The sequence below is a fragment of the Castanea sativa genome, chromosome 1 (assembly GCF_040712315.1).
Source record: "Castanea sativa cultivar Marrone di Chiusa Pesio chromosome 1, ASM4071231v1".
Lineage (NCBI taxonomy): Eukaryota > Viridiplantae > Streptophyta > Magnoliopsida > Fagales > Fagaceae > Castanea > Castanea sativa.
The window spans coordinates 75827332-75840022 of NC_134013.1; the positions used below are offsets into that span (position 1 = coordinate 75827332).

The 12691-nt window shown below is 35.8% G+C and overlaps 1 protein-coding gene across 1 annotated transcript; it reads left to right on the plus strand.

Moving 5' to 3' along the window:
- The first annotated feature begins 4563 nt into the window (after window positions 1–4563).
- LOC142622329 (boron transporter 4-like) lies at window positions 4564–11909 on the plus strand. The gene is made up of 13 exons (XM_075795777.1): window positions 4564–4673; window positions 4789–4871; window positions 4975–5167; window positions 5253–5391; window positions 5498–5663; window positions 5741–5907; window positions 6118–6291; window positions 6406–6501; window positions 6582–6698; window positions 7039–7355; window positions 7469–7748; window positions 8474–8611; window positions 11543–11909. The coding sequence occupies exons 1-13, from the start codon at window positions 4570–4572 to the stop codon at window positions 11591–11593; spliced, it is 2025 nt and encodes a 674-aa protein (XP_075651892.1). The 5' UTR covers window positions 4564–4569; the 3' UTR covers window positions 11594–11909.
- Window positions 11910–12691: the final 782 nt, after the last annotated feature.

The window sequence follows — 12691 nt, forward strand, 5'->3', positions numbered from 1 at the left end:
TGGGCTTATATAACCACCTGTGCTGTTATATATATATATATAGAGTAAGCTTGCGCCATTGATAGACCTTAGAAATGAGCAGTATGTCACACAATGCCTCCACTTTCAGTTTAAAATAGCTGTTCCGGTTTGTGTAGATCAGAAATAAAAGATAAGTCTGGATGGGCCGTTCTTGTACTATGCCATTGCCTCCTCAGGTCCTTCGCAATTGCTCGTCAATTGGCTGACCTATTTATGGTACATTCTATGGCCTGTTCCACTGGGCTCTATACATCATGCTTCTCTTAGTATTTTAGAATGAGTTGTGCTTTATGTAGCTCTCTGAAGAGTTATTTTTTTTACAATGTAACCATTTTGGGTTTTTCTTGTAACCGCCGCATTTAAGCAACATATTAATTGACTACGTTATTTTTTATTGTGTGCAACCAACCTCAGCAAGCAACTTGCTTGCCTCCAATTGAAGTGGCGTTAAAACTTTGGAATTATTCTACATGAACTCTCTTCGGAAAAGAACCTGTCCACAACCATTGAAACTCAATCACTCAAGAGAACTTTTTGGAAGGCAACAACAACAACGAATCGAATTCACTGTCAAGGAACAGACTGTGGTTTCAAGGAAAATCAACTTAAGCTTAAGGTTGAAAAAACGCGGGGGACTTCTTTTCTAGGATCTACGAGAAGGCACATTTAGATTTGAGCTGTAGATCAACCTTCTTAGGTTAAAAATCTGACCTCAAGGAATATGTATAGATAAGCAAAAGGTTAGAGGTAGTCAAACTTCAAGTTATCAGAATCAAAATTTTGTAGTCTCCCTTAAAGGCCTCACAAACTTTCTACAAAGTTTTAATGATCGCTTGAGCGAATCCTAATTTCGCTCAACCAAAACTTAAGATCTTAAATATCTTTGATTAGTTCTTTGATAAACCATTTGAAGGGGGGTTGTTGGTGTGTTGAGCTTAGTCGATTTGGGCTTGGCAGAGAGACAACTATTAGAAGGGGGAGTGGGAGATGAAAGTTAAAGGAAGAGGATTGTTTCTCATCCCTTCTTTGACAATCAAGCCAAGGTAGTAGTTTTATGGAAATAATTACCACACCGTGTTGCTAGACTTGTCGAAAACCACCAAGATTGGCACAGTTAACTGTGGTGTGGTAAGTTTAAGCGGTGTCCCCCTTAGGTTGAACAACTCTATCAACACTTGTCCTTACTCCTTACCAAAAATTACTCTAGACTTTGAGGGTTTAATTTGCATTTTAGTAATTACATCATAGTTTAGTTTTTAATGTCATCAGTCGTCATAGTGTTTCATGATTTCATGTGAAATCTTGTATCTTTCTAGGGCAAAAAAAAAAAAAAAAAAATTGAAACCATGTACACTTTTTATATATGCTTTGTTCCCATTCCATTTAATGAGCTTGATGAAAATGTTGTTTTGTTACGAGTTACAACATGATAATGAAAAAACGCAGTATTGTTACAAGTTCTAACAAAAAAGAGGTGTGGGAGGGCAAATTAAAGGCGAAGGTATTTGGGTAACTTTGCATACTTAGATAGATACTATAGGTGTTATTGTCCATAGGAATGATACTGTTGTCCAAAAACTATACCAGAATCTATATCAGTTACAATCGCATTAATTACTCCACTTACCACTACAAAAGTATTCATTTCAATATTTAATGTGATGTGGCTTGTCCGTTAGTGGAGTTCTCAATCAATTGGAAGGAGCGTTTGGCTAGCGGGGTAGACATAGCCTGTTAGATCTCACCAAAAAATAGTATAGTGGTCATGATGACTATTAGGATTATTAAGTGCTAGAACCTAGAAGGAGTATAAATACCCTCCCCCATTCATTCAAAGGTAAGCTTTTTACACTAGATAATTGAGTTCTTACTAAGTTTTCGAATTATTTTTACTATGTTAAACTTCAAAGTGCTCACTACTGCCTAGTGCGGTACCGTGCTTAGTTTGTGGGCAAGAACCAAAAAACTCGGCATCCAACTAAGAGCATTCACATCAAAGGGTTTTAGCACCTATAATACTAAAAAATATTCTACATCAAATGTGTTAAATCTATATTTTTGTTTCCATTTAGCTACAAAAAGCGGTCATCTCGAGTAGTTTCCTATAGCTATAAGTTATACACAAAAAACATTATTTTATTTGGTTTTCTCTCTCTTCTCATTAATTTTTTTTTTTTTTTACTATAGTTACAATAAAGAATATTTAAATGAAGAGGTGAAAGAATAGATTTTTTTTTTATATGAAACAAACACACAAAGGGAGAGAGAAAGATGTTCAAACACAAAAGTATAACAAATTTGGTGTATTATAAAGTGAGGTAGTATTAAAATAGATAAAATACCTTATTAAATTTTTAGCTAATTAAATTTTCTCCCACCTTTTAATACGAATGCTCTAAAAAAAAAAGAGCTTCCAAATTTCCAATCCCCACTTTCACTTTCCCAAATTAGCCACAATCAAAGTTAACCCCACAGCCACAATACCCACCTACAAAAGGGTTTTGCATAATAAGCTGCCAAATTGGGCAATGCCGGCTCTCCGTGAACACCTATAATACAGCTGTTACTGATGTCCTAATTAACAGTAAACAAATAGTATAATTTAATTTAGAGTCATGTTAACGACTACCCTTAAGACATTAGTTAACAATCCAATTAAAGAAAGTTTTTATGGAAAAAGAAAAAAACAATTAATGTTTTGATAATTTTTTTCATTTCCAATGGAAGTGATGCCAAAAATTTCTTAAAATGAATTATTAATCAGGGCATGCACTCTTTAGCATTTCATTGCCAGGTCCGCAACAAAACGCTGTCGTTTATTAACTTTCTCTAATCCCGCTTCCACTCGTAACGGACCAAACAACCAATGGCCACCGAAGCCAATAGATAACCAACACGTGGCAAACATAAAAAAGCAAAGAAGCAAAGCCCCCGTTTATAAAGGAAAGACGACGCGCGGTTATTCAAAACAGAAAGCTACAAGTTTTTAGCTTTAGCCCTTTCCGATTCCTAAGCTCGCCGGCAAAATCTCACATTTCCACACAAAAAAAAAAGGACACTGTTTCTCCGCCAAATCTACCGTCGTCTCCGGCGAAAAAAATATCACCGGGGATTCAGGCGATCGCTTTGCATTGTTTAGTACCGAAGCGTGTGTACTATAACGTAATTGAATATTGAAGAGATTTTGAATCTCTCTCTCTCTGTCTCTTCGTTGAAGAGAGAGAAGACGCCGATTACCATCGGCGTCGCAACATTCAGGTTTGTGTTTCAGAAATATATATATAACAGAGAAAAATGCGATTTTTTTCTTTTCTTTTTTGTTTGTTTCTTTTGCATGGAAAATTTAAGAATATTTTTTTCCTAAGTTTTTCTTATAAGTGCACTGAAAATTCCGTTTCTATTTTATATTTATTTTTTAAAATTTAAGAATGTAGGTTATTTTATTTTTATTTTTTTCTATTTTATGTGTTGTAGTGATCTTGTTCATGAATTCTTGATGAGAACCCAAGCCATTATCATTTTTGTGTTTTTTTTTTTTTTTTTGGGATCTAAATTGTATTTGATATCAAGAACTTATTCTTGAGGCTTACTCTTAAATCTTAATAGAGTAAATTTGATATGGTAATAGATTGTAAACCACACGGAAACATTTAACAATAGTGATGATGAGATGGTTTCAGCTTTCAGTTGAGCATTATGAATGAATTAGTTTGCATCAAAATTATATCAGATAAGTGGTGCAAAATTAGACTATAACTAGAAACTAATTTGCATTCAATTTGGACTATATATGTGTGTGTGTGATTGTTGTAATGAGACCCCAATGGCTTCTTCAAGGTTGGATACTGGATATGAAGCAGCCATCCAAAAATGTAGTTGTTTGCTTTTTTTTTTTTTAATAGCTAATTTCGTCTTTGAATTATGTGTCAAAGTTTAAGTTCATCCATAATCTCAATTATGCCAACTCATGAAGTATTGAAAACGGTTCAATTGCCTACACTTAGCAATAAAATTAACTGTCCAAATCCTATAAATCATGCATCCTTTGAATTCTCAGTAGGAATTAACGTGAATGAGAACTCGAAATGTAAAGTAATCTTGCAAGAGTTCACTCTATTTTTAAAAGGAGACTGAAGTAAGAATAACATTGAAATGTTTCCAACTTTCAAGGATTGAGTTGACACGATTGATAGTCTAACAGCGAAATTGAACTTCAAATTCTTCAATACATATAATTTAAGAACCAAAATCATAATTTGCTTTTCTGTTGTTGCTCTTTTTTTATTTTATTTTTTAATAAATATTTTTAGAGGTGTACGGAGCTACGAGCTCTTTGAGTAACTTTATGATCCTATAGTACATTCTTTCCCAGGCAACATGCATGTACACAGTGATTACTGGGATGAAATTTGGATTTGGGTCAAAACATGCTGAACCCAAGTCAAAGAACCACCAGCTAGCATAATTCTTAGGCTTAACTAGTTTCTTGATTAATGGTTATGTATGCAGTATTGTGTCTAATCCCTATGCTTTTTCTTGCTTTCAGGAATGGATAACATAAAAAGCCCATTCAAAGGGATTGTAAGTGACTTCAAAGGAAGAATAGCATGCTATAAACAAGATTGGACTGCTGCATTTTGCTGTGGTCCCAGGTTCTTCTTCCCAGACCCCAATTTTTTTTTCCTTCTTTCCTTTAATATTTACTTCAGTGGGAGTTGCATTGTTATGAGGCTTCTGTTAGCGTAATCTCATTTGCATATTTACCAGGATTTTGGCTCCGACTACCTACATATTCTTTGCCTCTGCACTTCCAGTAATTGCTTTTGGAGAACAACTCAGTAGAGAAACAGGTTGATCATCGTCTTATTTCTGGGCATTAGACCCATATTTATTCCAGTTTGGTCTTATGTGCTGTTATGAATGTATGGTTTAATTAATTTTCTTTCCCCTCAGATGGAAGTTTGAGCACAGTGGAAACTCTGGCTTCTACTGCTCTTTGTGGTATCATACACTCAATATTTGGTGGACAGCCTCTTTTGATTTTAGGGGTGGCAGAACCCACAGTTATAATGTACACTTACTTATACAGTTTTGCAAAAGGGCGGGCTGGTCTTGGACAAGCGCTGTTCTTGGCTTGGGCTGGATGGTAACAAGAATGAAATTTCTTTTTCATACTTTAATTTAAATTTTTATAAGTTGTAATTTTATAAGAGCAATTTTAACATGTGTAGGGTGTGCATCTGGACAGCTCTCCTACTCTTTCTTTTAGCAATATTCAATGCTTGCACCATCATCAGTAAATTTACAAGGATTGCAGGGGAACTTTTTGGCATGTTGATTGCAGTTCTTTTCATTCAACAGGCTGTTAAGGTATGTGCTTGAGCAGAAGTAAACCGAAAATGAAGAATAGTCTTATTTCAATGCTAATGATGGTGATGTTCTAGATGATCTTAAGTACTGTGTATTACATTCACAGGGAGTGATAAGTGAATATAAAATTCCTGAAGCTGAAGACGCAACAGCAGAAAAGTATCAATTTCCGTGGCTATATACAAATGGGCTGCTAGGAATTATATTCTCCTTTGGTCTACTCTTTACTTCTTTAAAGAGCAGAAGGGCAAGATCATGGCGGTATGGCACAGGTCTGTGAAGTGATTTTATGAGAATCTTTGCCGCAACAATCTCATCTGAACGCTGAACTTTTTACCGCTAAATGCAGGATGGTTCCGAAGTTTTATTGCAGATTATGGGGTACCTTTGATGGTATTGGTATGGTCAGCATTGTCATTCAGTGTACCTAGTACAGTTCCTTCTGGAGTTCCCAGGAGGCTTGTTAGTCCTCTTCCTTGGGAGTCTGCATCATTGCAGCATTGGACGGTAATCAAGGTAAAAGTGCCTGTTTTCTCTTGGAGACCATATACTTGTGTCAGGTTACTGACTAAATCTTGCTTATAAGGTTTCATCTGCTATTAGTTAATGCATTACCTTTAACTAATCAGTCCAATAAGATGTTCATTCATTATTAATGTAGACTATTGTGAATGGATCTCTGAGTCTTTATTCTTATATTATGGACTGTCATCATTTGAATTACAGGATTTGGGGAAGGTGCCACCAGAATACATATTGGCTGCCTTTGTGCCAGCAGTGATGATTGCGGGTCTTTACTTTTTTGACCACAGTGTTGCCTCACAAATGGCACAACAGAAGGAGTTCAATCTCAAGAACCCACATGCTTATCACTATGACATCTTGATTCTTGGGATTATGGTATTGTAATTTTTTCTTTTTTCCCCTTTTGGTTGTCACACAAGTAGAAGTAGCTTTTGTTTCTGCTTAAATGCTTCTTTAAGATTCACATGTTTCTTTGAATACATAATTTAGACTTTGCTGTGTGGATTAATTGGACTTCCTCCCTCCAATGGGGTACTCCCACAATCTCCCATGCACACCAAGAGTCTAGCTGTTCTCAAGAGACAGGTTGGTCGATGGATTTTGCTCCATTTATGGAGGCAAGATAATATGTATATTGTCTTATGCAGTTCAAATTCTGACTGCAGTTGTTTAGAAAGAGAATGGTAAAGAGTGCCAAGGAATGCATGAAGCAAAAAGCTAGCAACTCGGAAATTTATGGCAGGATGCAAGCAGTGTTCATTGAAATTGATGCAACTCCAGCTGTAAGTTTTCTCATTCTATGCCAATCAAATATTTAGGCTTACCAGTGATTTTTAGGGGCAAACTGGTAGCTGTCTCATTTGCCTGACAAGAGGCTTTGATGCTCTCTTTCTTGAAATAAGTCAATAAGGAAACTCTTGAAATTTAAAAAAAAAACCCTAACTTCTATGCCACAACCTTATGTGGGAACAAGCCACTGATCATGATGATATTGACTCTCATGAACTCATTCCTTCAAATGTGCTGCAAAATTGTGGGAGGAAAGTTGTGAAAATAGGAATAGCATTTTTAAATATTGCATCGATTATTTCCTAGCCCCTAATAATGGTAGGACCATTGCAGCCTTCAGTAGCGAATGAGCTGAAGGAATTGAAGGACGCAGTCATGAAAGGTGAAGATGGAGGAATCCAAAATGAAAAATTTGATCCTGAAAAGCACATTGATGCTTGCTTGCCTGTCCGGGTTAATGAGCAAAGACTAAGCAACATAGTACAGTCACTTCTTGTGGCGGCATCATTATTTGCTATGCCTGCAATAAAAAAGATACCTACATCAGTTCTTTGGGGATATTTTGCCTACATGGCCATAGACAGCCTCCCTGGAAATCAGTTCTGGGAAAGAATGAAGCTGCTCTTCATAACTCCCGGACGGCGTTACAAGTAAGTGGATTTTTTTCATCTTTATTTTAATATTGAATGATTAGGTACTGCATATTCATGTTTTCACAGAGACATACTGATTACTTTGCTGGATTTGAAACTATTTTGGACAGGGTTTTGGAAGGAGCACATGCCTCTTTTGTGGAGTCAGTACCATACAAATATATTGCTACATTTACACTTTTCCAGTTGATGTATCTTCTATTTTGTTTTGGAGTTACATGGATACCCATTGCTGGGATATTGTTCCCCTTGCCATTCTTTCTTCTCATAAGCATCAGACAGCATATTCTCCCCAAGTTGTTTCACCCACTTCACCTTCATGAATTGGATGCAGCTGAGTATGAGGAAATATCTGGAGTTTGGACTCACAGTCATGGCATTTCATTCAAGGTATGAGACCTCACCATGTTTATCTGACTTGCAGAGACTAAGTTCCTTTCCTGATTATTATTATTATTATTGTTGTTGTTGTTGTGTTCTGTTGATTTGATCTGAAGTACTGTTTAATGGTTTTTTGGTGATTAAGATGACAAGTAACTATAGGGTGTTTGGAAATTAATCTACAAATGAACTAAGTTCACATTTTTCCTAAGTATATTTCGCCAACTTCATTTTATTTTAAAGAATTGAAAAAAAAAAAATTTCCCCTATGCAAATCACTCTAAAAAGACAATGTGGTTTCTGGGCTCAAGTAGCTGCTTTGGTTTATAATTTTTTTGGGGGTTTTAAAAATTTATGAAATTTGGAACTACTCATCCCATTTCCTTTGGGGTTTGCTCATGCCCTAAAAAGGAGTGCAAAGAATAACTTGCTTCTTCTCAGTTTTTGTCAATGGCATGCATATAAACCTTGTAGAATCAATAGGAGATGTTAAACTTTATAGTTTCAGTTACAGCTTTTGTTATGTTCAACAAAAAGAAAAATTTAGGATCCAATTTGAGCTGCAGACATATGCTCCTGTTTATTAGCTTTGAAGCAACTAGTGAATGGGCCTAGAATGAAATGGTGTTTTATGGTGCAAAAAAAATCTTGTGATTTCTCATTCTGATGTGAGACATTTGTCACGGTCACTTTAGTTTTTTGCATTTAATCTATGATTTATGATCTATGAGCAGGACAAGGAACCTAATCAATCTGAAGATAAAGGTAGAGATGTAGAAATGTGTGATGCCGAGATATTGGATGAGCTGACCACCAGAAGAGGAGAGTTGAAGCTTAGATCTGTAAGCTTCAGTGACAATGTCCTCGCTCAGGCAAGACTATGATTTGCTCCATTTTTAGAGATGTTGACTATGCATGCACTGTAGTGGCTAACCCATCAGAAAAATCTAGTTTCCAGAAAACCCAAAAAAAAGAGTCATTTTGGAAAATTAAAATAAAATTAAAAAGAAATAATTTTCAACCAGTACACACACAAATGTAAGTATTCAAGACGATTCCTTACCTTCTTTGCTTAAAAAAAGGGTTGGGCGACCACTTTATGCAAGGCCTTGTTCAGTGATCTTAGCAGCACACCACTGCTGAGGAACCAGTGCTTGAGGGACTTAGACAGGGGAATAGGGGATGGTGAACTGTAGGCACTCCTTTAGGTGAGTTCAACAATAGCTTAATCTCAACCAACCCCACTGGACTTCCAGTAGTATCAACCAGTGAGTGTCCTGAGAACCAACTTTGGATAATGTACTGCAAGAGAGGATCAAATACTCAAAAGAGTATAAATTTCAAATAATAATGATATACCAACTAAAGATTTTTTTTTTTTTGGTGGTGGAACCAAAGAATTATAAATAAAAAAACACTATTCTTCTTCTGGAGTACTTATGAGTAAACAAATTAAATTTACACTTTCTACTATGAGTATACTATCCCAAGCCTGCTATGGACATGTAAATGGAAAGAATTAGATGTTCTTAGAGATATTAAGACTCAGTCCTCAAGATCTAAGTATATTATATATTCTAGTCTGAGTTCATTTTACTAGGATCTTGTTGCAGTGCGAGCAAAATAGTCATATTTCTATTAGTAGTGTACTTAACTTTGGGTTAGTCTACTATGCATACCTTTAAATGAGTTTAATGTAATGCGCAGAACTTAATATTGAAGATGTAGCAGTGAAAGGCTTTCTTCTATGTATGCAAGCCTCTAAGGCCAAACCGCCGTATTCTCTTTTTCTCCGTCTACCTACTTTATTTTTTTCTTCATATTTCCCATGTATTTTATCACTAAATCAGGGCCACAACCTCTGGTATCCACTGCCTAATAACTTTCACCTTGTCATAGGACACTATCCACTATCACACCTTAAAATACCAGGTCTAGGGTTTCAAGAGCCTTTCTTTTCTCTTTTGGTGCCCCTGCTTGCAATGCTCCTGCCACAAGCATCTTCATTGCCTTTCAAGCGTTACCCTTTCTAGATTCAAGCCTTCCAACCATTCTTTTGAGTCTCAAATCATATTAATTGATACATTGTAAGCTGTTCTACACAAAATCATGAAGATCACCACCAGAAGTCCCGCGTGCTCCCAAGATTTTTTTGTGATGTACTTCCACAAGCCTTCAAACGCTGACATCTTCTCAATCACATACGTCTCATTTGCATCACTCCTCTCACATGTGCTATGCATCTCATGTGCCAGCTTGCCCATGTGCCTTCTCCAATGTCTACACCATGTTGTAATCAACTTCTACCACATTTCTTCACAAACTTCTTTCACGTGTCTTTATCACCTCTTTCTGCCATTTGCATGTCTATGATTCTACCATGCATCCTACTTTGTACCTACCACATGCCACTTCTCGATCTGTCCTGTATCTTTCATTAATTGTCACAGACTGGTTGTTAACTATAATTAACTGGATTGACTGTTTTTACAACCAAAATTTTCTTAAATCAATCGCTTTTCCACTTGATTTTCATAGGTCATTTTCTTCATTCAGGCTCTCCAAAAAAGGCCCAAATGAGTGTTTCAATCAACCAAGGTGGTTTTACTAATTTTGATTGCACTCAAAGGGTACTTGCATTTTTCTTCTACATTTAACCTTAAGCTTTCCTTCTGATCCCACATCTTCATTTGGCCGAGTATCTGGAACCACACTAATTGGTAGCCTTCTATGTTGGTTATCTTTTTGGTCACTTGTCTCTTTCATCTTAAGACCACGTTACCTATGACTAACCTTGATTGGATCTCTTTCTAGTCACATGTCTCTATCATACTAGGGCAAGTTCTTTCGGACCACACCTCTCATCAATAGCCTTCTTAGGGATGATTTGTACTGTACCCAACTACATCAAACTTCTCACCATGTACATCTGGACTTCATTCCAACCTGTCATCTTGTGCTCAATTTGGTTTTGCCTGATCCACTCCATTTTCAATTTGGTTACACTTTCTTTCACAATCTCACTTTCTTTCCAAAATCAATGTGTTTTTAAGTTCTGCATTAGAGATATCAAGGTCTAATCCTAATTAAAGTCCAAGTTTGTTATATATCCTAGTCCAGGTTCATTATACTAGGATCAACTTGTAGTGCAAGTAATCATGGTACTGCTTATATTGCAAGTTCTGTAACTCTAGATTAGTGTGGAGGGTAAATAATAAATGAAGAATAACTTCAATTAAATAAAATTCAAGCTCCCTCCGAAAAGTTTTTGACATCTCTGTGCTGCAGTCACATATTGCTATGTTCTTGTATAGAATGCTGAATTGTACTTGGAAAAAAAGAAAAGAGAGAGAGAGAGAGAGAGAGAGAGAGAGAGAGAGAGAGAGAGACTATTGAGAAAGAACTTCTTCTAGCAAAGTTGATCTATTTTGATGTGTTACTTAGGACCTAGTGCCATGCCATGTATACCTACACTCTCTCGTTTAAGTTGCTGGACTCTTTTCTTTGTCAAATGCCCTTTTATTGCTCTTTTGTTCTTGCTTTCTTATGAGATGATAATATACTTTGTGTTTCCCCTTGGGACATTTTATTGTAGTTATGATGTTTATGGAAATATTCTAAGGATAAAAATAAAAGCAATCTTAAAGTGAAACCCCTCAACATAGAACCTCTCCAACAATAAAACTACATTTAAGATTTGTACTTTTTCAAGCATTGGTTGCAGCGTGTATTTCATGCATTGATAACCTTCAGTTTGCATGGAAAGATGTTGAATGTAGTGAATTTGATTTGTATAAATGCAGATTCACCCTGAGGAAGATGACTCAGAAATAGGGAAAGAACCTTTTTTCTAAGCACAATAATATGTGGTAATGCTGTTTATGATCAAGTTCAAATGGAGGAAAGGAAGAAACTACCATCTTCTATCCTCCCCTTTTCATAAAGAATATGTAATGCAGAAAGGAAAGAGAAAGGATGGAGGCACAAACTGATGCACAAGAATAATTTTGTTTTTTTGTTTTTTATTTCTTTTAAAGAATTTTGTTCAAATCATTCATTTTCTTCATATATTAGATCTTTGACTCCGAGGTGAGAGAGATAACAGAAGGATGTAGGTAATTCATTTTCTTCATGTATTAGATCTTTGACTCAGAGGTGAGAGAGATAACAAAAGGATATAGGTTACTTCGGCCAGAAAATCTTTAAATTTGTAATACCAAGAAAAGTAAATCCAAGAACCCCTTCTTTTCCTGTTCTTCTCAGAGCAAGACCTTTAAATTGTTTTTTTTTTTTTTTTGGTTGGGTAAAAGGATAGAAATTTTAATAGTATTTTTAATTTTTTATTATAAAACTTAATTACAATGATAATTCTCAACTAAAATTGGGTTTAACCGACCTAATAAGAGGCATACTTATTCCTAAAATCTGAAATACAAAGTTCTTTCCCCCACAAAATGATGTTATATAAAACAGGATCTAGGTAACAATATGTGAATCGATTGGTATAGTTATAATAAAGATTTCCAAGTTCAAAAAAAAAAAAAAAAAAGAAGAAAAAAAGAAAAAAAAAGAAAAGGAAAATCAGAAGCTGTCTTAGAAATAGATAAGGCCCGCTTGATAGATGCTTTTGTATCCGGGTCCAACTACTGGCCTTAAGCTTTTTCAAATTTCCATCTTGGTCACCTAATGACACTAATGGGTTATCACTGCAGAAGATATATAACGTATCTCCTGTGTCCGCTCCACATATTTTTTCACTGCTAGTGGCCTTAGCAGGAATGGATCCCAAAAATGTTGGGGACTCGGTTGTGTGAGGACTTGCTCGTATTGTGAGAGGCATGCTGCATATGCATCATGCATCATGCATAACCAACAATTTTGGCTAAGGTCAAAGATTTACAAGACATCATAGTTCGTTGAAAAGCTCTCGTTGTTGAGATTTATTGGATTAG

Coding starts and splice junctions, on each gene's coding strand:
- LOC142622329 (XM_075795777.1), top strand. CDS start 4,570: ATGGATAACATAAAAAGCCCATTCAAAGGGATTGTAAGTGACTTCAAA. Junction 5,392..5,497: donor TCATTCAACAGGCTGTTAAG/GTATGTGCTTGA, acceptor TTACATTCACAG/GGAGTGATAAGTGAATATAA. Junction 6,699..7,038: donor AAATTGATGCAACTCCAGCT/GTAAGTTTTCTC, acceptor GGACCATTGCAG/CCTTCAGTAGCGAATGAGCT.